This window comes from Drosophila tropicalis, unplaced genomic scaffold (assembly GCF_018151085.1).
Source record: "Drosophila tropicalis isolate 14030-0801.00 unplaced genomic scaffold, ASM1815108v1 contig_463, whole genome shotgun sequence".
Classification (NCBI taxonomy): domain Eukaryota; kingdom Metazoa; phylum Arthropoda; class Insecta; order Diptera; family Drosophilidae; genus Drosophila; species Drosophila tropicalis.
In genome coordinates this window covers 1173445-1194042 of record NW_027172929.1, presented here as the reverse complement: position 1 = coordinate 1194042, position 20598 = coordinate 1173445, and the positions used below count along the sequence as shown (strand labels likewise).

Here is a 20598-nt window from a genome sequence, read left to right as displayed (position 1 = left end):
TTGGATTTTTGAGCTGTTAAAACAAATGTTTAAGCAAATTGAGTTGGCAACAATTTGTGTTGCCTTTTTTTACTCATTCATGTGGAGATGATAAAGTTGCAGAAATATTATCACAATAATTTTGCTTGCCCAATCAAATGACAAATTTTGTAAATATTTCGCATTGAAGGTTGACTAGTGAATAGTTTTATGTCTTGATTCAATATTCTTCTATTTATATTACCAACTAACTAATAACCAAACTCATAATCTAAACCGTAACCTTTCAAATTCTTCAATGAGCAAATCAATTAAAAAAATATCCATAAACAACAGACAGACGATTGGAAAGATTTAGTGAATATTTAGCACTTTTCTGAACATTTAACAACTAAATCTACTGCCATAATAGATTTGTGACAGCAAAAAAAGAAAAACAACAACAATGACACATCAAAGACAAATTCAGATGCAAAGCTGAGGAGGAGATGAGAGAGGTTTTTCTGTTTCTGCAAGTCATCGCATCATGATATGATGATCCATTGAAACGATGCATACAAAAACCGGAAACAAAAATGATGCAGACCCCACGAGATCTATATATGTAAATGCCACTTTAAGCGGTTGATAATGCCATAAATTGTTATTAAACAAAACCAAATCAAAGCGAACCAAAACAAACAAAATGAACATAGTCATCGTGGTCTTTGGACCACATTTGATCGCAATGCCCATGGGCATATCAATTAATTTATAAATTAAGGGCGTGGCCGAGGTATTTTATGTTGCTAGGTGGCAGTGTGTGATATGAAAAGATGGCAATCCGAAGATTGAAGGGAAAGGTAAATCAATTTTAAATTGGCAGCACACATGTGTATATTTTTGTTGTTGTTAACAGATAAATTTGTCGATATAGAGACATAAATCTATGTTTAATTGGCCTTGTTAAAGTCTATTAGAGATATATCCATAATTCTCGAATGTACTAAGAGAGTTCTCTTACTCAGTTTGCTTTACTAGTAACAAAATTAAGAATACTGTTTTTCAAATTGTAAAATTAAGATATAAATAACATCAAATATGGCAAAAACCTCAAAATTTGATTTCCCTTGTATGTATTTTCATGGTTGAATTGTGAAAACATCTCACGCCTCACCTGTGGATAGGTTGGTCGGCCTGATTAACCCTCAAATCAGTCCATTAGCCAAAAATACAAATTAGCCTTATCATATGAAACTCATCGCAGCCAAATAAAGCCATTTAGGCCAGGCAACGTGGCATGACTAAATAGACCAAATGGCCACATAACGTAACGAAATTCAATGGAAAATATTTGTCGTAGAAAGGAAAATGTTGTCGGCATATGCAAAAGCAATAATCTTGATTACACAATTCGCATTAATATATCAAATACTGTCAGTAAGTTCTACATGTTGTCTTTTGAAATCCATCAACCATTATATTGTATGGTACTCTTTAGATTACTTTACAAATTGAAGATTTCCATGCCCATTCGTTTGTGCCCAATGAGATAATTGTCAGCTATGCCATCGACAATGGCGACACCATTAATCTGAATTTGAGTGTACTCCATCAGTTTCCGGGTAAACTGCTAATGCACATATTTGTCCGTCAATTGGCCAATGAGCCGGGTGGTCAGTGGTCAAATGAGTTGATCAGATTTAAGAACATGGATTTCTGCAAGACACTGGAATCGTTGCGTAATCTGACAATAGAGCAAGTCCAGGGTGAATCTGTTTTGCCACAAACATTCCTAATATCGTGTCCATTGAAACCGGGTTTCTATTATGTAAAAGATGGTAGATTTCAAGTCAGTCTATTGCCAATACAAATTCCCAATGGCCGTTATTTGGTACAATTTGAATTGATACAAGTCTACGAGGAGGTCATCAAATTATTAAGTTGTAGAATCAAATGTAAAAAGTTTGTGCCAATCGATCAGAAAAACTCGACTAATCAAACAACCAAATTCACTTGGAGTGATGAAGAGGAAGGCAAGGTGACACAAATAACACCAACAAAGTCCGCGAAAGGGGAAAAACCAAATGAAACGGAAATTTCAGGTGAAGTGGATAATGAGGAAGAAGAAACAGAAGAAGACAATGAAAAAGAAGAGGAGCAGGAGGAAGACGAAGAAGAGAACCAGATGCAGGAGGACGACAAGGGGCAAAAGCAGGACGACGAGGAGTGGAAACAGGAGGACGATGAGGAGAAAGATGATGAGCAGAAGCAGGAGGACTATGAAGAGCAGGAGCAGCAGAACAATGATAAGGACGAGGATTACTAGTCTAAAACTGCTGGCAATAGAATTTCAAATATTCTTCTTTCTTTTGCTTAACTTGACACAAACAAAATAGAAAATACCCTTAAAGCTTCCAAAATATCTGTATTGAAATGACATTGTTGAACAATTAAATCATTATATTTGTACTTAAACGAAACACTTAAGCTGCGTTTACTGCTTGTCTATTCCCATAATCATCTTTGTTTTGTGTTTGTCTTATTTACATGGTAAATGTTTCAAATGGCCTTGAAAAACTCATTCCCTGTACGGTTATAATCAAAATTTACTTAGTATAATAAGTATTTATACTAGACTATCGACTTCTTCAGTGGCAGATAAGCAAACTCACCAATCTTCTTCAACTCTGACTCCGACTCCGACTTGATAAACAAAAGCAAAAAACCATAAACAAAACCCGAAAAAAACAAGCCACCAAGGCGTGGTCTTTATTTTGTGTAGTATATATACATACAATATACCCTTACCATAATTTTTGGGTATACACATTATCTTTAATCATCAAATGAACAATCAAATCTATAAATAAGCTTTTCTTAAAGGGAAACTTGTTGAAATTATGATGACATTCTAACTCATTGACCATTGGATTGGATTGAGTTGATATTTTAATACATATGTTTAAATTGCTAAACACTTATTTGCCACTTATTTGATTGGAATTGTGACAGAAATAAGTATTCAGAAGTATTTAGACATTAGGCTGTTATAGCCCTTTAAGGGTATACAAACTTTGCTGTTAATGTTACTCATATTTTGTTTTGTTTCATCTGCTTTTTAGTTTCCTCTTATGTTTGTGGTTTTATTTGCAAAAGACTTTAAAAAGCCACCTGCCAAAGGGCCCCACCCTCACCCTTACCCTCATCGTCACCGTCAGCGTCACACCATTCCATTGCACCTCGCCCCCTTTGGTCTGTAGGGCGGCCCTGGTTTGGCCTTCTTTTGGTCGGGTTTTGTTTATGTATCGTCTGCTCATTTTGGCCACTTTTGTCCACTGACCATTGCAATTTGCAGTTTACATATGACATTATCATCGATTGGTTTCAACTCTTGCGTTTCGTTCGCTTCTCTTTGTTGTTGTCTTCTTTGTTTTGGGTCTTCTTCACCGCCAAGGCAGTATAAAAGACCCACGGATAGATCCAAGCAAGTGCAGTCAATATTTTGGATTAACCAAGTTAACACCCAGAGTAACTCCTCAAACTTCTTAATTATCCAATCAATATGAAGTTCTTCGCCGTGGTAAGTTTTTTTTTTTGTTCACTCACATGGCAAAAGTTTCTGTTCTAAATGGATATGATGTCGTTTTGTTTCTTGCAGACCCTTTTCCTATGCCTTGTGACAATTGCCCTGGTCTATGCTGTGCCCATCGATGAGTCTCTTTTGGGTGACAACTTCTACGAATCGGCCATCTCTGAGGATGTGCATAGCCCTCATGATACACAGTCGATATTCAAATTGAAGAAACTTCTAAAGTTCAAGAAGCTATTGGGTTAGAATGAAAACCCTTAAGAAGTTGTTTGCCATTATCAAAACAAAATATTATTAATTTTGTGTGTTTTTTTTTTTTTTTTTCGTATCAATGTTGTTAATACATCTAGTCTATAACCTACATTTAACCCTTAACAAAAATCGTTTGCAATTCGCTATGCAAAGACACATATAAATAAATAAATAAATATACATGTACGTAATCTAAAGTGACAAAAACAACAAGTGATATACATATACGGTCGTATTCAATGACATAATCAGTTTTTTTTTTTTTTGTTGGTTTTCAAAAAAAAGGAGCTAATCTTTGAAAACGTGTTTCCCCTCTTCATGTTATGTGATTAGTTCCAAGTGTGAAAATTCGAAACGTGGAACTTCCTTTCGCAGTTTTCATAAACGAGACATGTTTTACATATATAGAAAGTCGGTTTCCATTTGACCTATATACAATCTATATAACAAGTGGCAACGGTATCTCGCCAGTTGGCATGAGAATTATTGTTTTGTGATTTAACTAATTGACTGTTGATTTTTATTCATTTTCGTTGCGTTAATTAATCAGACATTTCTAGGCTATAATTGGGGCTAACAAATGTCCATGCTGATGATTACAATCCTTTAAAGATTCCCTTTAGTTCCTGGTTCCCTACTAATTGGAGAAGAATGACTTTCCAGAGAGCTTAAATATGGGCAACATGAGGATTTTCCTTGGCTCTACACTTACTTAAATCACAGATTATTTCCATTGCTAGTTGTCTATATTTACATATATTACTCTATTCTTGAGGGTCTCTGGCATACCTTCTAATTGTTAAAAAAACAAATCAATATCTCTTTGGTTTTTGGTTTTTTTCCAGCCTTTTATACTAAACGAGATTGGTTAAGAGCAGGTTTTGATTAGTTAAGGTGGCAAAAGTTGATAATTTCGGCCAATTAACAAAATCAACATACGTTTGTAGGCAAAGATTTGACGGCTCAACTTATTTAGGAATGAAAAGGGCCTAACATATATAAATGTGAATGTATGTATGTAGGGGAAGCTCTGATAAGTTGAAGCGAACTATTAGAGCTTAAATCCAAAGGTTTTCAAAACGAGATGTTAAGCGATTTCAATCAAATCTAGCATTTAAGTGGGCCTCGCGGTCTTTTCTGAAGAAGATTAGTTGAAAAGCTGTACAAAACGGTGAGCAGATTGTCTGCACAGCTATTACAAGAACCAAGTTTATAATGGTGGCCATATCTTGAAAGCTGAAACTAGTTGGGAATTACAAATAATTGAGGCGAAAAAAGACTGACAAGCTATAGCCGAATTATAGAAGACAAATAAATACTCTATTACTCTATTACGTCTAAAGAGGCTTTTGATAATGGATGATCGTAAATTCCAAATACAAAGTCATAAAGACTTCATATATATTGACCATCCATTCATCAACGATTCATATCTCAATATTTATGCCGAAAATAGGTAATATTCTTACTCCCATTTCTAGGCATATTTATCTCAGTCAATTATTCAAATGTAAGTCAATTCGTTTTAGTCTGAGATTCTCTATGTTTGAATATTTTGTTTTCTTTTGTTACTGCTGTTGTTGTTGTTGTTTTACTCATTCGTTTACTGTCCATGAACAAGTCGTGGATATTGTCAATAGCAGCCAGAGTCAACTACAATTGACTTTGAAATGTAAATTAAAGTCAAGCAAATTGAACATTCAAGTTATTTAGCATTCAAAATCACTGTCTAAATCAGATATCTATACGATTACTTTTGATTTTTTAGAAGGACTCTTAAAACGAATCAAATTTTAAGCAGATAGAAAAACGAGGTGTCCTTCTATACATACAAGATTAAAGTTAGCACTTTTCTATACATATATATTTTAATGTCAAAAATAAGAGTCCTTTGATATAAAATATTAAATGCTTTTATTCTCTAATGTCTAATGATTTTGACTGAACAAAGAAAGTAAATAAAAAATTATCTTTACTTTAATTTTGTAGGCAAATAAGTGAACTTGTCTCTTGTCCTGTGTCCTTATTTTCTTCTTTTTTATATATTATATATATTTGCTAAATTTAAGATTCATTTTTCATTTCTTTGCCAGGAAATATTTGACAATTTTTTCTTGGTCAATACTTAAGACTTTCTCTAGAACAGGATAATACATTTAGAACATTTGCACCTAGCTAAAGATCATGGACAAGAAGATGACATTGTCTTTGGGGGTATAACATAAATATCCAGTTATCGTTTTTAATCCAGACTTATTGTCTCATCCCACAAAAAACAAATGACTTAGACAACAAACTTATTACTTTTAAAATATTTTTGTGTTTCCGTTATTTTTATTATTATTATTATTATTATTATTAACATAATATTGCTTAATGAACTAAATTCCATGTTAAGAGTACAAGTTCCATTTTAGAGAAATATCCTCTTTTGCTCATCTTGCTTAGCCCAGGAACAACAATTTCTTGAGCAACTTCAATTTAAGCAAAAACGATTGATCATCCGTGGGACTAATTGGTTCACTGCCAGGACCCTCAATACCTTCGGGAATGGCCTCCTCCACGGGCACAGCACTGGTCAGCATAAGGCACACGGCAACGAAGAGGAACACAGTCTACAAAAATAACAACAAACAACAACAAAAACAAAAAAAAAAAAAAAATTTCACTTGTCAGTCAAAAAGCATTACAAAAATTTAATCCATTCGATCAAAAACACAACGCACCAATAGTAAGAATTTCATTTTGAATTAGTTTTGTGTAATTTCCTTTTTCTTTATTTGTTTTGGGGGCGGGATTTCCTTCTTTTCTGATCGATGATCGCGTTGACACTCACTACTTTGCACTGAACACCAGACCTCTTTGAGTACGTCTATTTATATACGAATCACAACAAAAAAAAAAAAAAAATCAAAAAAAAAATACCGAAACCCGTCTCATAGAAATTACAACAATAAAAAAAAAAAAGCAAAATACGTCAAGTCCAACAATGCATCTCTTGGCCGTAGAGTAGCCTGGGCAATAAATTTGTATTTTGATACCCTCTAGCCGAAGGGTACAAAGTTAGTTAAGATAAGTAAACACTATATACAGATTTAAAATTAATAGAATTTCTTTTTTTTTTTTATTTTAGTTGTTTAGCAACATCATTGACTAGCCTCGTATTGCTAGCAACATTTCTCTTGACAATGCTAGGTATCGAACGGTCGGCGACTTGTGTAAACTCTGAAGTTGTCTTTAGTTTTATTTTTTTTGTAGTGCGGACTATTAAATGTGATTTTAGTTTACCACGCAACAACAAAAAATGAAACCAAAAATCAAAAATTATACTATTTAGTTACCTTTTTTGTGGTTCCATTGTTTGTTTAAAAGAAATTTGTTGTTTTTTTTTTTATTTGGTAATTTGTTGACTTGTGGTTTTATGGTTTTGGTTCCTCTTTATTTGTTTGTGTGTGTGTGTGGTGTTTTGGCTTAGTTCTGTGTTCTATTTGATTTGACCATCCTCTGCTAAACAATAATTAGCAGTCTCTGATGATTTTGGTTGGCATTAGCCTTAGCATTAACATTGCCAAATTGGCATTAGTTAAAAAATATTAACACCTCACTCGGAAACTGACGGAAATGCGATCAGTCAATAAGCAAACAGCAACTACAAAAAACCCATCAAGGTGTCAAGAGAATAAGACAAAAATTTAACAAACGAGACGAGAGTATACAAAAACTCATTTACGAATAAATTCTTTTGCAATTTACTCTGTAAATATACGTTAATCATTTACCCAATGAACTCTACGTATATGTTTAGAAATAGTGTTAAGTCTTGACATCATCTTCTTTTTGACATTAAGCGAAATAACAAGTAAGTATACCCGATTAAATGTAACCAATGTAATTTGAAGTAAGTCGTCTCGCCGACTTCTGATTGGTAGAAATGAATAAGACTAACTTGTCAAAAAAAAGGGGAGGCAATCGGTTTGTTCTAGATTATGGAGGCGGAAGTGGACGTGGCGAAAATTTTAATTTATCATAATCTGCGTAAATACTAAACAAATCTAAGTGCCAAATTTGGTGGGTTTAGCTTTTATAGTCTCCGATATCTAGGTTTTCATACAGACGGACGGAAGGACATGGCTAAATCGACTTGCATGTTGATACTGATCAAGAATATATATACTTTATGGGGTTGGAAATGCTTCCATCTGTCCGTTACATACATTGGAGGCGACGTTATGTCATTTCAAATTATGGTACATGGTAAGACAAAAGCCTTAGTCGAACCATAGAGGGCGCCAGTGTCTTACGTCATTGTGAACGAAAAAAGTGATGGTAACACTATCGACTGTTCTCTAGAATTATCGGTTCGATATAATCGATAGTCCCATCGATGGTTTTCCAGCTCTAGTAGTCAAAGTAAATAATTACCAAAAAAAAAAAAATTCTTAAAAGTTATATATATACACATACATATAACAGATTCTATATATAAATTTCAAGTTAAAAATATGACTGGTTCAACGTTTAGTGTGAAACTTAAATCAAAAAAGGGTCAATTTATCGTTAGCGACCTAAGCGAGGCCACAACATTAAAGGATCTGAAGAGTCGGATAGTCGAGGCAACTGCCATAGACGAGCAAAAATTGCATATTTTGGTGGGCTACCCGCCACGCCCGCTGGATCTCAAGCAAGATAAGGAGAAACTGAAGAATCTCGGCATTAAAAGCGGCGAGACTCTTATCGTAGAAGAGAAGGCAAGTCCAGCTAATTTATCTACCCTTGAAGATGACGAGGCGCTGGCGCGTCGTCTGCAGGCCGAAGAAGATGCCGCTAATTTGGACCAAGTGCGTCAACATCAGGTATCGAGCACGAGTACGGGTAACATAGCTCCTCCTTCAGCACTACGTACTCAAAATGCTTCTGCTGCTGTGCCCAAGAGTGACGAGGAGCCACTGGCTGTGCCCTCCAATGGTGACTTTAATGGCATCCTATTAAAAAAGGTGGTGCCAGCGGATAATTCCTGCCTATTCACCAGCATTCGTTTCGTACTCAATGGCAAAGTGGATACCAGCGAGGGTAGCGAAATGATGCGTCACATTATCGCCCAAGAGGTGGCCGCCGATCCCCAGCAATATAATGATGCCGTCTTGGGTAAATCCAATTCGGAGTACTGCTCCTGGATCCAAAAGGCCGACTCCTGGGGTGGTGCCATTGAAGTGTCCATATTATCCAATTATTATGGCATTGAAATCGACGTGGTTGATATACAAAACGCCATTATTAATCGCTTCGGTGAGGATAAGAATTTCGGTTTGCGCGTCTTCCTACTCTTCGATGGCATACACTATGATCCGCTTTATATGGAAACTGCCACAAGTCCGGATCGTCCGGCTACCATATTCCCCGTGGAAGAGATATCCGTCTATCAGCAGGCCGAACAATTGGCCAATGAGGCAAAATCTTCACGTCAATTTACCAATGTGGATAAATTCACCTTGCGTTGCCTGCAATGTGATGTTATGTTAGTGGGACAGCAACAGGCCCAGAAGCATGCCGAGTCCACTGGACACGCACAGTTTGGAGAAATTTAATACGTCCTGATCTTTGGCTTTATTTATATTTTGGCTTTTATTCTGTTTGCCTATTACATACTCACCACTTAACCCACAATTAGAGAACGAGAGAGAGTGCGAAAACGAAAGCGAACGAGATGGAGATCAAAAGAGGGCAAGGGCAAGGGAGAGAAGAAATGAGATAAAAGTTAAAAATTGTTATACCCTTTGCAATGCATACAAACAAATGAATTATACAATTTGTCTGCCTGTCCGAAAAATATCTAACAACAATGTTCAGCACTTTGTATATATATCTCTTAATATATCTATTACATTAAACAAAACGAGAATTGTACAGAAAAATTGTTAAAGTAGAAAGCAAGAAATTATCTTCATTAAGTAAATTCACAATTAATCGATTTCATGTTTCATAATTTGGGCACATGCTTGGGGGTATAGAAACTTCGGCATAGTTCGACGTTAGCCCAAAATCCTCTGGTTATAGCTAAATTATAATTTGTAATTTTGTTCATTTTTTAAAAATACTTTTCTCCTAAAATTATATTATAATTAAACCTACTTATATTCTTTTTATAATTTCTTATCCGCAAATTTAAAAAAAAAAAAAAAAAAAAAAAACACTTTCATTAAATTATTGTAAAAAAGAAAAACACAGAAGAAAATCATAAAAACAATAGCCTCATGTTTTTGATATTGCATTTGAGATAGATAAACTATATGCTTGCTCTATATACATATATACAGAAAAAAGAGACTTACCGATGAGTATATGTATTCCGATCCATCAATCTGAGGAGTTTAGTTAAGATATCAATCTGAAATCGAGACAAATTTAAAATTATTAAACCCTTCAATCAATCGATGCAATGGTTGACATAGGGAAATAGGCATTAGATTATTACCCTTAATCGATCGACTGTTATAGTTTAAGTCATCCGATTGTCGTAATATTGAAAACATTGTAATCATATTAGAAAATCCACACAAATCGGAATAAAACCGAAAGTAAACCCCTGGAAAAATGATTGAATTGACTGCTAAGAAAGAAGATTCCTGTCAAAAATATCAAATGCAATATCTTTGTTAAATATTTATGTATGGAGAAAATTACATTTAAACAAATTAATTAGCTTTCATTCACTCTTGGCGGAAATGATAAGAAGACGTAAGCTTAAACCCACAAAATGCCTGATTAAATTTAGCTTACAAAGTGCCCCAACACATGACAAAATTGTTTTCATTCTAAACGATCTGTAGATGGAAATAAACGAATTTCATTGAACGACTATAAAAACCAAAAATATATATATGTTAATATTCGGTAGGAGTCTTCAAATCTTTTACGAGATCAATTTCATGTACATATATATAAAATATAAATCTCTGTACCTAATTTCGGAGTGAATAAATTGGTTATGGCATGAATGATTAAAAAACACTTCTCTTGTTATCAGTTTTAAGAGCTGCAGCTAAATGATAAGAAAGTAATCTATTTTTCCTGGGATGGTGGATATTCCATGTTGTCACATTTCAAAATTTGGAGAAACCTTGTTAAATGAGAAACAATTGGACATACCTGTCAATGGATCTCAGGTTGATTCAATTTCTATCATTTTGATTATGGACAATGACATCCTTCAATTTATTATTATTATACTGTTTACTCTGATTTCCATTATATATGTATGTATGTATGTAAGTGCTGTACCACTTTTGATGATGAATATGATTATATGTTTCCAGTTATTCAACAAATAAGTTATTTTTCGCTTCCATTTACACAACAAAAAAAAGAAAACATATTGTTTATTTAAAAGAGGAAAATCTTTTTGGAATTAATTGTCTAGTTTGTCCATTGATTGGCAAAATGTTAAGAAGCCCAGGGCGGTGTCATGGCGGCAGGATTCTGTAAATATGACATGACGACAGCACTAACGCTCAGCATAAAAGAGGACAACACCTGCAGGATTAAATACCGGAACAATGAAGATATCTTTGCTCTATGTAATGGACAAGACTTACCTGTTTGGCATCATCGCTGGCACGGGAGCTGGCAAAACTTATGCATGAGCAATACAGGGCAAACCAGGCACACCATTTCAACTATAATTATAGATAACGCATAACCAATTAGAATCTGCTTTTCTTGTTGTTTTTCGAAATGCGGGTGCATTTAATTGAAGATACCCTACAAAAATGGGCCAATCATGCTAATTTTTACCTTCATCATCAGACCACACATGGAAAATATCATGCCCAAGATATTCATGTAATCGGGCAGCATGTCCTCATTGGCACCGCCCTGACCGGCATTTTTAGGTGCCTTGTAGCGATTAATTTTCTCTTTGCGACGTGGATCCACTGTAATACTCATGTTTCTTTAAATTTATAATTATTTAGGTCAATTTATAGTTGGAGCAATAGAGCTGGGAGTAAAGTCGATGACGGACAACCAATCGATAAGAAGTCAACAACCTGCGGCTATCGAAATTTCTATAGACTTGCCACCTTTTACAAACTTTGATTCTGATCCATCCTCGTTGAAACAAGAAAACAAAAACATAAAAGAACCATGTCTCTGGATATACTGAAGCAAGGCGCCGAGGGTCGCCTGTATCTGGGTAAATTCAAAGGCGAATCCTGCTTAATCAAGGAGCGCTTTGTAAAGAAATATCGTCATCCCGAATTGGACACACAAATCACACGCCAACGGATGAAAGCCGAAGCCAAAGCGTCTGGACGTTGTCTAGCCGCGGGAATACGAGCACCACGTATACTCCACTTAGATTTAAATCAGCACAAACTGTATATGGAATACTTTGCTCAGGCGAAGACAGCCAAACAATTTATACAGGAAACAGTTGCCAGTAACGGAGACTCATCAGAGTCAGTTCTCATGGAACTTTGTTCTAGAATTGGCTCAACCATAGGCAAAATGCATAGCAATCACATTATACATGGCGATTTAACCACTTCCAATATACTTATCAATCCCAAAGACGCCGATTATGAGGTGGTATTCATTGATTTCGGCCTAAGCCATTATAATCAAGCCTCCGAGGATAAAGGTGTGGATTTATATGTTCTGGAGCGGGCATTGTTGAGTACCCACAGCGAACAGCCTTATCTATTTGATGCCATTCTCAAGGCATATAGCAAGGACAGCGGCAAAGACCAAGATGCGGTAATGATTAAATTTGAAGAGGTCAGAGCCCGCGGCAGAAAGAGGACTATGATTGGGTAAAATAAAATGCAATTGAATTGAAAGTTTGTTAACAATTTACCTTAAATAATGTATGACTGCAATATTCTTATATAACTTAATTATTATCCAAAACAAAAACGAGTTTACTCAAGCTGTTTGACTGTTCTTTGAGGCAGACGAGGATCAGGATCATCTTGAAGTTCATTAATTTTGATTTTCTTAATGTATTTTCTTAATTTGGTTTTCCTTTTGATCTGCTCATGCTTAAGAGATTCCATACCTTCAACATTGGGTTTCTTATACTGGGCATAAGGATGTTCCTTTATCTTAGCTATGGCATCCTCTAACTTCAAATTGGACAGGCCATGTTCCTCATAGAACATGCGATATTTATCACAGAATTTCGAGTGTCCTTTTTTGTACGATGTTGTCTTGGTCGAAGGATGCTAACGTTTAAAAAAATATTAATATAGATTATACGTATTTTCAATCTATTTCGTTAACTTACTCTGGCGTCTATGGCTCTGGCACAACCTCGGTGAAAATTATAAAGATGCCTTAAAAACGATTCGTTCGGTTTTAGTTTCTCCTCGAGGCACAATTGCATGATTTCATTGATGTACGCAAAGTTCTTTTGAGCACAACCCTGACGTAACATGGCACCCAATATGGGCATATTCATTCTAATGTCGGCAGCCTGCATCTCTTGCAGCAGTTCTCTGGCTTCCTCTTGAGAGCGACAACCCAAAGCAAGGACTCCATAGGTAATGATATCCGGTTTTAGGCCAGCTGTTCGAATCATAGTCAAAACCTCACGAGCACTTGCATAGTCGAATCGCATGGAACGTTTCTTAATCAGAATATTGAAAAAGTCGATGTCCGCTTTTAGGCCAATTTTACGAACAAATCCCAATAGTTGTTTTTCCGCAGCATTTGTGGGTGGTATCACCTCCATCATAAGGGTAAAACATTCAATATCCGGTGTAATCTCAAGCTGTTTCATATGCTCAAGGAAACCAGTTAATCCGCCAAGTAATAGAAATCTTTCATGGGGTTTAATGACATCGGCAAGTGATACCAAACTACCCAAATGTGGTTGGGGCAGAAGCAAATTGGGTAATTCCAAGTTATTGTCACTACCGGATGGGATCAACTCAATTTGTGAACTAGTGACCGAAAATGGATTGAGAGCTGTTTGCGGCATAATCATTTGATCAGGATTGTTAGTTCCAGCGGATGATGATTCTATTCGTTTGACTTCATCTTCAGCTGGGGGAGGGCAAATTGTGTTCAGAACATCACGCATATCATCTAAGGTACCAAATTTACAATCCCTCACACATCTTAACATCGTGCCAAAGCTATAATAATCCGGCTTAATTCCACTCTGTAGCATCTTATGCCAAGTGATCAAAGCGTGGCGAAATCCATGCTCTTCATCCCCTGCACAGGCTTGTAAGAGGAAATTGTATGTCTCAGCATTCATTGCCAATTTGCGTTCGAGCATTTCATCGGCTATTTGATAGGCAGACTCTACATCTCTGCATCGGCCATAGGCCTTGATCATGGCATTATAGTTCTTTACATTTGGCTCATAATCCTTCTCTAGCATACTCTCCCGCAGTAGCTGAATCCTTTGCAGGCCATCCTTGGATGTGGGAGCGTTTGCGCAGGCATTCAATAAGGAGGTATATGTTCCGCCAGTTACTTTTAAACCTCGTTGACGCATTTTCGTGTACAGCTGAAAGGCTTTGCGGGTGTAGCCTTCCTTGGCGCATCCTGATATTAGTAGATTGTATATATAGTTCTCCGGCTTGACTCGATCCTCCTTCAACATGCGTTGCTCAAGAACTGCAATTGCCTCATTCAGACGATGGGCATTTAAATGTTCTTTGATTAGGCGTGCATATTCTTTGGTACGCAATTTACGAAAATTTCTTGTTGGCCTACTTAGAAACTCCTCTTCAGCTGCATCACCGGGATCAGTATACGTTTCACGTATATCCTCCTCCTTTACAGGGCCAAATAAATCCGCTTCGTTTGATTTTGGTTTTGGTGACTTTTTGACAGTTTTTAAAACTTGTGGTTGTTGTTGTTCCTCCTCATCGATTATTTGTTGTTGTCGGTGAGAATCGTCGAATTTATTAGCCTCACGTTTGGCCTGCATGCCGGCATCCTGGTCTGTTATACGCACGTGCAGCAGCCGGTGCGTTGCAGGATTACTTAAGCGAAAGTGATTTACGAAGCCACTTTTAGGTGCAAAAGGCAGACGTCGTCGGATATGTGCACCTAAGGTTAGGCTAAGCAAACGCAGAGCCATAATTTTTTTTGGCAATATTCTTTTATTTTATGTAATTCGTAATAAATGGGAGGACTGAACTTCTACAGTTAAAACGCGACCCAGTCCAAAATCAAAACAGCTGAGTCCCCAACGTTGCCACCTGGCACAAACGTAGATGCCGCCGGTTGGGAATGCAAACGTTTTGTTCATTTTCTTGAATTTTTTATTTATGCTTTCTTAAACAAATCTTTCTCAGAAAGAGTAATAGTATTAGTAGTAGGTAATTAGGTAGTAATTATGAGCTACTTCTTGCTGTCTGCGGCACCTGATTCCGATTGGTTTTTCTTATTGGCATCCTTCTTTCCTTGATAGAATCCAGTATAGTATCCCGACATGTACCAGGCTGTCAACATGGCCACAAAGTCCTGTTCTCCATCAATAGTGTCCCCAGTTGGAGTTATTATTGGCGGCACAAAGGGCATGGGTGGCACAACCAAACCAGGATTGCCGGTTTTCTTTGTCGGCTTCTTGGCAACATTTTTTGGACGTGACTGTTCTTGCTCCAGCTCAGCCTTTGCCTGGAGAAACTGGTCGCGACGAGTCTTCTTGCCCCAGGAAGGTAACAGATCGGTGAGCAGTACTTCCTGGTCATTTTCATAGCCGCAATAGCGCAGCATGCAAGTACCAGTGTCCTCGTTAATAGATACTATGGAACCCTCGTAGTCCAGACCATCAGTGTAGGTGGCACGAGCAAAGTCACCCACTTTGAACACAGCCTCAGGAGAAACCGATGCATTAGTAGCCGATTCCGTCTTATTGTCAGCTACACCAGATGCAGCTTCTGCGGCTTCTTGTTTGTTAGTATAATCGGCCAAACGGCGAGCTAAAGCCTCGCGAGCTAGGTCCACCGATTCGTCATAGGTCTTCATAAGCAAGGTATCATCCCATGCAAGAGTATTGGCTTCGTCAGACATCCTTAATCTCCTCAATAAATTGCTTGAATTGTAAACGAAAATCGAAATGAAATGGTCTTTTTGAAAGCGTTGTCAGAAAGTTAGTGATCAAAAACTGGCAGCACTGACAGCTCTAGGCGTTATCGATACCGATGTGACTGAACCAGTTCCCGGTTGATTAACACATTAAAGTTCCATCTCTAGAGCAAAAACGAAACTCATTCTCATTTGTGAAGGAAAATAATTTGGTAAATTGTTTAAAATCATTTTCAAAAGTAATGGCATCGGTGGAAACCCTGTACAAAGAACTGACCGCTGAGTGGTCCAAGCGTCCCGCCAACCTCGTGAAAAGCGGTCAGCTGCTGGACCAACTGAAGGTGGCCCTTGTGAAAATGTCCTTTCTACCAACAGACGGCGGAGATGCACAGAACTCGAAGAAACAATTGCTGCTGGCCCGCAGTGTCCTGGAAATAGCCGTGGAGCATAGTGTCCTCAAAAAGGAACTGCAGGCCTTTGAACGTTATATGTCGCAACTTAAGTGCTATTATTATGACTATGCCAAGATAATTGGAGAATCTGATTGCAAATACAAGCTACTCGGCCTCAATCTGCTATATTTGCTATCGGAGAATCGGGTCTCTGATTTCCATACGGAACTGGAGCTGCTGTCGGTGGACATTATCCAGAACAATCAGTTTATTCGTCCCATTTTGGCCTTGGAGCAGTATATTATGGAGGGCAGATACAATAAGATATTCCAAGCAAATTCTTCAATGCCTGCGGAAATATACAACTACTTTATGGATCTGCTGGTGGAAACCGTGCGTGACGAGATTGGTGCCTGTATTGAGATGTCGTATGAGAAAATCTCCGCCAAAGAGGCAGCCAAACGTTTAAATTTACGTTTGCCCGAAGAGATGAAGGCATTCGGTGAGAAGCGTCATTGGAAATTGGAAAGCAACGGCAACTACAGTTTCACAGATCGCAGCATTAAGCCTAAAGAATTGCTACCATCTGAGGAACTGGCGGAGCAGGTACTCAGCTATGCCAGAGATTTGGAAATGATTGTTTAAGCAGCACTTAATTGTAATCAAAATAATAATAAATCCTTTTTTTGTAATAGATCTATTGATAGTGCATTTCATTATTGGAGTTTTTCCATTGTTCTTTTTACTGAATCGAACTCCTATAGCATATAGAAGTCGAAAAAAATCAAAACAAAATGCCCATGACAGCTTGAAGTGTAAGGGAGACAAAAGAACAATATCTACGCCCTTGTCACACAGCATTAGGGATGACATTAGCTTTCTTTTATAAATGAATAATAATCACAAAATTTTGTACACAGAAACTGGTCACATTGTTTTGACATTTCACTGTGCGGAACTAGTTCTTCACTGGCCAAAGCGAACGACACGGCGGAGCATAAAAATTTTCGCTCTGCGATTATTTAACTAAAAACAAAATTGCTTAAAAAGCCCTTGCAATAAATTAGTAATTAACCTAACGAACATGGCCTGCAATGCCAGTAAGACGCATCTATTGCGTGCTATCGCTGTAAGTTGCCATCTTCGACTTAACCCAAAAAAAAGAACAACAAAATACTACTAGTTCTATTTTCATTTTCTTCATGTTACGTAAAACTGAAATTACACAAATCGGTAATTATCCTGTGTGTTTAATTATTTAGAAACGAGGCTATGCCACCTCTCCCCGGCCAGTGGGTGATGCCTCCGCCATCAATGTGAATGTGCTGGAAAACAAATTGGTGGTAGCCACTGCCGATGCCACTCTGCCAGTTTCCCGTGTGTCCATCGTGTTGGGGTAAGTCCACATATGTTTTTTATTATCGTATATTCGCTCTCACGCACACACATATGATCACACAATTTAGGGCTGGTTCCCGCAATGAGGCCTATGATACTTTGGGGGCTTCACATCTGCTCCGTTTGGCCGGTAGCCTGAGTACCAAGAATTCAACTGCTTTTGCCATTGCCCGTCACATCCAGCAAGTTGGTGGCAACCTAACCACCTGGGGTGATCGTGAGGTAGTTGGTTACACTGTGGAAACCACTGCCGATAATGTGGAAACTGGTCTGCGTTATCTTCAGGATCTGTTGCAGCCTGCCTTCAAGCCCTGGGAGCTTAAGGATAATAGCAAAACCTTGATTGATCAATTGAATGCTGTGACCACTGAGGTAAGTCTATCCAGATGAAGCTTGGCGAGAATCTAACAGTTTTGTTTTTTTATTCGTATTTTGTTTATAATCTCAGCAACGCGCCATCGAGCTGGTTCACAAGGCTGCTTTCCGTTTGGGTCTGGGTAATTCGATTTATGTTCCACGTTTCCAGTTGGGTAATCTCTCCACAGAGACCCTGCTGCACTATGTGGCCAATAACTATGCACCCAGTCGCGCAGCTGTTGTGGGTGTGGGCATTGACAACAACACTTTATCCGGTTTCGCCCAAACCCTGGAGTTCCCCAGTGGCAGCGGCAGCGGCAAAGCTTCATCGGCCAGCTACTATGGCGGTGATGCTCGCAAGGATACAGCTGGTCATCGGGCCACAGTGGCTGTTGCTGGCCTAGGTGGAGCCGCCTCAAATCACAAAGAGGCTCTGGCCTTTGCCATTCTGGAGCAAACCGTTGGTGGCGTAGCAGCCACCAAGCGTGGTAATTCCGCTGGAGTTTTTGGTGAGGCTGCTGGCTCTGCTGGTGGTTCCTCCACGGTCAAGGCTTTAAATGCTTCCTATTCGGATGCTGGTCTCTTTGGTTTCGTTGTCTCTGGCGATAGCAAGGATATTGGCAAGACCGTTGACTTTTTGGTGCGTGCCTTGAAATCAGGTTCCGTTTCCGAGAAGGATGTGGCTCGCGGCAAGGCTCTACTGAAGGCTCGCGTTTTGGCCAAATACTCATCCGACTCTGGTCTGATTAAGGGTATCGGTCGTCAGGCCGCTCTCACAAGAACCGTATTGGACGCCGACACACTGATTGCTGCCATCGATGGTATTTCACAACAACAGGTTCAGGAAGCCGCCAAGAAGGTGGCCGGCTCCAAGCTGTCAGTGGGCGCCATTGGCAATCTGGCGAATGTCCCATATGCATCCGACTTGGCTTAAGTAGATCAATGGATTCATAGGATCCCCTCCTTCAATTGTAAAGAAAAAAAAAAAACAAAACTAAAACACAAAACCTAAACGATAACAAACACAAAAAAAAATATATAAATAAAATTCTGTTGGAATTCAAGGATCGTATGGGATATTTGAACTTGGCCAATTATTTAACAATTAGACAAGATCAGGTCTGTAAAAGGTCACTTTTTCTCATTCTCTAGCGGAGTTGCTTTATCATAATCTTTTTCTACATTGTGCGGCATCTATGTATATAGAAATTTGTCAATGAAATCATAGCTTAGATATGGTCAAATAGAGTAAGACATAATATGTGACTATATCTTTCTCTTTCACTTTTAAGTACGACCAAAGTAGCACAAACTCTTAAATATGCCAGGACTAGTCGATTTTTTATAGTCTTCTATATCAAATTTATACGATATGGAAACGATTAACAATAAAAATATATAAATCCGAATCAATTAATTAAACAGGCAGACAAAAGTGAGACAAACACCAGAGCCAGGAAATCAATTTTCTAATGCATTATGCCAAATCTTCAGATTTGCTCTGGTTTAGGAACATTCGGAACTCTTTTTATGTGTTTTTTATATCGGTAACCAAAAAAAAAACCTTGAAAACTAATAAATTAATTACTGTTAAGTAATTTTTGTGGTTATTTGATCAAACATTATTAAATTTTTGTAGCATGATTCTTTGTTTTTCCGTTGTGTTTCCATTTGTTCCAAAGATTTTAGATAAACCTATAAAATTCAAATTCTTTTTTTGCTCTAAGGAAACAATAACTGAAACATATTTTCAAACTGTCGATAAGTTAAACCCCAAAATATCAATAAATATCTCAAAATTGACCTTTATATGGCCTTTCCTGTGGTGTAACGGATCCAAACCATTAGCTTTGTGTGATCTTATTAAAATACTTTTAAGATGGCCCAAAAAACATTTATTATTCTATTTGATATTGGATATTACGCACATACATACATATATATATATAAGTATATATATATATATGTATATAGTGGGGAAGGTTTCACTACACATTTATAGCAAATACACATTAATTAGTTAAATTTATGTTTCATGTTTTCCCTTTTTGTTTTGTTTTTCTTCTTTTTTTTTTTTTTTGGGGTATTTGTTCGACGATTTTAATAATGTTAATTTTTGTTTTATCATCTGGAGTTCAGACAGACATGGACCGAAAGGAATAATAATAATTAGATGCCATCGTGATATCGCTTAGAAATTACGACAAAAAATCTTCATAGACTAGAAAAATGGTTGATCGCTAAATATATATAAATTGTTGTTTTGTTTTCTTTGTTTTTGTATAAGTATACTTAATTATGCTTCATTTCCTTTTTGTTGTTGTTGTTGTTGTATATGTATGTATATGTATATTAAGTAAACGCACATTTCAAGTCACACTTACACTTATGATATATATATATGTATGTATATATATAATATATAATTAAGGTCTTTTTAACAGAAAAAGAAAAGCAAAAGCTCCCGCAAGTTAATTCGATATACATTTATATATATATATAAGGATAATGAATCAAATATTTAAATGAGAGATAGTAGGAGATATAAAAATGGAATATTACTGGCTTGTTTTTAACTTCTCCGCTACATTAGAAAAACGTCCC

At 37.1% G+C, this 20598-nt stretch overlaps 11 protein-coding genes across 11 annotated transcripts in view; 6 read left to right on the top strand and 5 right to left on the bottom strand.

Moving 5' to 3' along the window:
- The window catches only part of LOC137574871 (probable serine/threonine-protein kinase DDB_G0282963), a 65069-nt gene extending 53979 nt beyond the window's left edge, over positions 1 to 11090 (bottom strand). Inside the window, exons 1-2 of the mRNA XM_068287329.1 lie at positions 10949 to 11090; positions 10132 to 10187 (exon numbers count right to left, since the gene is read on the bottom strand). The gene's annotated coding sequence lies outside the window, so the exon portion shown is untranslated. The remainder of the gene's footprint in view (positions 1 to 10131; positions 10188 to 10948) is intronic.
- LOC137574717 (uncharacterized) lies at positions 795 to 2287 on the top strand. Its single transcript, XM_068287121.1, has 2 exons — positions 795 to 821; positions 1460 to 2287. The coding sequence occupies exons 1-2, from the start codon at positions 795 to 797 to the stop codon at positions 2285 to 2287; spliced, it is 855 nt and encodes a 284-aa protein (XP_068143222.1).
- Positions 3478 to 3796, top strand: LOC137574837 (uncharacterized). The gene is made up of 2 exons (XM_068287280.1): positions 3478 to 3541; positions 3620 to 3796. The coding sequence occupies exons 1-2, from the start codon at positions 3524 to 3526 to the stop codon at positions 3794 to 3796; spliced, it is 195 nt and encodes a 64-aa protein (XP_068143381.1). The 5' UTR covers positions 3478 to 3523.
- LOC137574740 (uncharacterized) lies at positions 6100 to 6667 on the bottom strand. Its single transcript, XM_068287146.1, has 2 exons — positions 6529 to 6667; positions 6100 to 6417 (listed from the first exon to the last, which is right to left on the bottom strand). The coding sequence occupies exons 1-2, from the start codon at positions 6544 to 6546 to the stop codon at positions 6247 to 6249; spliced, it is 189 nt and encodes a 62-aa protein (XP_068143247.1). The 5' UTR covers positions 6547 to 6667; the 3' UTR covers positions 6100 to 6246.
- On the top strand, positions 8191 to 10810 carry Yod1 (Yod1 deubiquitinase). The gene is made up of 2 exons (XM_068287331.1): positions 8191 to 8212; positions 8297 to 10810. The coding sequence occupies exon 2, from the start codon at positions 8305 to 8307 to the stop codon at positions 9385 to 9387; it is 1083 nt and encodes a 360-aa protein (XP_068143432.1). The 5' UTR covers positions 8191 to 8212; positions 8297 to 8304; the 3' UTR covers positions 9388 to 10810.
- Positions 11091 to 11147: 57 nt separating the features above from the next.
- LOC137574875 (protein Asterix) lies at positions 11148 to 11820 on the bottom strand. The gene is made up of 3 exons (XM_068287334.1): positions 11594 to 11820; positions 11395 to 11475; positions 11148 to 11332 (listed from the first exon to the last, which is right to left on the bottom strand). Exons 1-3 carry the CDS (start codon positions 11744 to 11746, stop codon positions 11243 to 11245), a joined length of 324 nt encoding a protein of 107 aa, XP_068143435.1. The 5' UTR covers positions 11747 to 11820; the 3' UTR covers positions 11148 to 11242.
- A 66-nt stretch (positions 11821 to 11886) lies between these two features.
- On the top strand, positions 11887 to 12728 carry Tcs5 (TP53 regulating kinase). The gene has a single exon (XM_068287333.1). The coding sequence runs from the start codon at positions 11945 to 11947 to the stop codon at positions 12614 to 12616; it is 672 nt and encodes a 223-aa protein (XP_068143434.1). The 5' UTR covers positions 11887 to 11944; the 3' UTR covers positions 12617 to 12728.
- LOC137574869 (pentatricopeptide repeat-containing protein 1, mitochondrial) lies at positions 12609 to 14979 on the bottom strand. Its single transcript, XM_068287327.1, has 2 exons — positions 13086 to 14979; positions 12609 to 13023 (listed from the first exon to the last, which is right to left on the bottom strand). The coding sequence occupies exons 1-2, from the start codon at positions 14895 to 14897 to the stop codon at positions 12721 to 12723; spliced, it is 2115 nt and encodes a 704-aa protein (XP_068143428.1). The 5' UTR covers positions 14898 to 14979; the 3' UTR covers positions 12609 to 12720.
- Positions 14980 to 15058: 79 nt separating this feature from the next.
- Smn (survival motor neuron) lies at positions 15059 to 15916 on the bottom strand. The gene has a single exon (XM_068286772.1). The coding sequence runs from the start codon at positions 15830 to 15832 to the stop codon at positions 15161 to 15163; it is 672 nt and encodes a 223-aa protein (XP_068142873.1). The 5' UTR covers positions 15833 to 15916; the 3' UTR covers positions 15059 to 15160.
- Positions 15917 to 15999: 83 nt separating this feature from the next.
- On the top strand, positions 16000 to 16935 carry Rpn12 (regulatory particle non-ATPase 12). Its single transcript, XM_068286771.1, has one exon. It carries the CDS (start codon positions 16090 to 16092, stop codon positions 16882 to 16884), a length of 795 nt encoding a protein of 264 aa, XP_068142872.1. The 5' UTR covers positions 16000 to 16089; the 3' UTR covers positions 16885 to 16935.
- A 252-nt stretch (positions 16936 to 17187) lies between these two features.
- On the top strand, positions 17188 to 19071 carry UQCR-C2 (Ubiquinol-cytochrome c reductase core protein 2). Its single transcript, XM_068286800.1, has 4 exons — positions 17188 to 17368; positions 17502 to 17635; positions 17706 to 18009; positions 18086 to 19071. The coding sequence occupies exons 1-4, from the start codon at positions 17324 to 17326 to the stop codon at positions 18926 to 18928; spliced, it is 1326 nt and encodes a 441-aa protein (XP_068142901.1). The 5' UTR covers positions 17188 to 17323; the 3' UTR covers positions 18929 to 19071.
- The last annotated feature ends 1527 nt before the right edge of the window (positions 19072 to 20598 follow it).

Excerpts from the sequence above, each read along its gene's own strand:
- LOC137574717 (XM_068287121.1), top strand. The coding sequence starts at position 795 with ATGGCAATCCGAAGATTGAAGGGAAAG. Across the intron at positions 822-1,459 it reads TCCGAAGATTGAAGGGAAAG|ATTACTTTACAAATTGAAGA; the intron begins GTAAATCAATTT and ends GGTACTCTTTAG.
- Yod1 (XM_068287331.1), top strand. The coding sequence starts at position 8,305 with ATGACTGGTTCAACGTTTAGTGTGAAACTTAAATCAAAAAAGGGTCAA.
- LOC137574875 (XM_068287334.1), bottom strand. The coding sequence starts at position 11,746 with ATGAGTATTACAGTGGATCCACGTCGCAAAGAGAAAATTAATCGCTAC. Across the intron at positions 11,476-11,593 it reads TGTGTGGTCTGATGATGAAG|TTGAAATGGTGTGCCTGGTT; the intron begins GTAAAAATTAGC and ends CTATAATTATAG. Across the intron at positions 11,333-11,394 it reads CCAGCGATGATGCCAAACAG|GTGTTGTCCTCTTTTATGCT; the intron begins GTAAGTCTTGTC and ends TTAATCCTGCAG.
- Tcs5 (XM_068287333.1), top strand. The coding sequence starts at position 11,945 with ATGTCTCTGGATATACTGAAGCAAGGCGCCGAGGGTCGCCTGTATCTG.
- LOC137574869 (XM_068287327.1), bottom strand. The coding sequence starts at position 14,897 with ATGGCTCTGCGTTTGCTTAGCCTAACCTTAGGTGCACATATCCGACGA. Across the intron at positions 13,024-13,085 it reads CCAGAGCCATAGACGCCAGA|CATCCTTCGACCAAGACAAC; the intron begins GTAAGTTAACGA and ends TTTAAACGTTAG.
- Smn (XM_068286772.1), bottom strand. The coding sequence starts at position 15,832 with ATGTCTGACGAAGCCAATACTCTTGCATGGGATGATACCTTGCTTATG.
- Rpn12 (XM_068286771.1), top strand. The coding sequence starts at position 16,090 with ATGGCATCGGTGGAAACCCTGTACAAAGAACTGACCGCTGAGTGGTCC.
- UQCR-C2 (XM_068286800.1), top strand. The coding sequence starts at position 17,324 with ATGGCCTGCAATGCCAGTAAGACGCATCTATTGCGTGCTATCGCT. Across the intron at positions 17,369-17,501 it reads ATCTATTGCGTGCTATCGCT|AAACGAGGCTATGCCACCTC; the intron begins GTAAGTTGCCAT and ends TTAATTATTTAG. Across the intron at positions 18,010-18,085 it reads TGAATGCTGTGACCACTGAG|CAACGCGCCATCGAGCTGGT; the intron begins GTAAGTCTATCC and ends TTATAATCTCAG.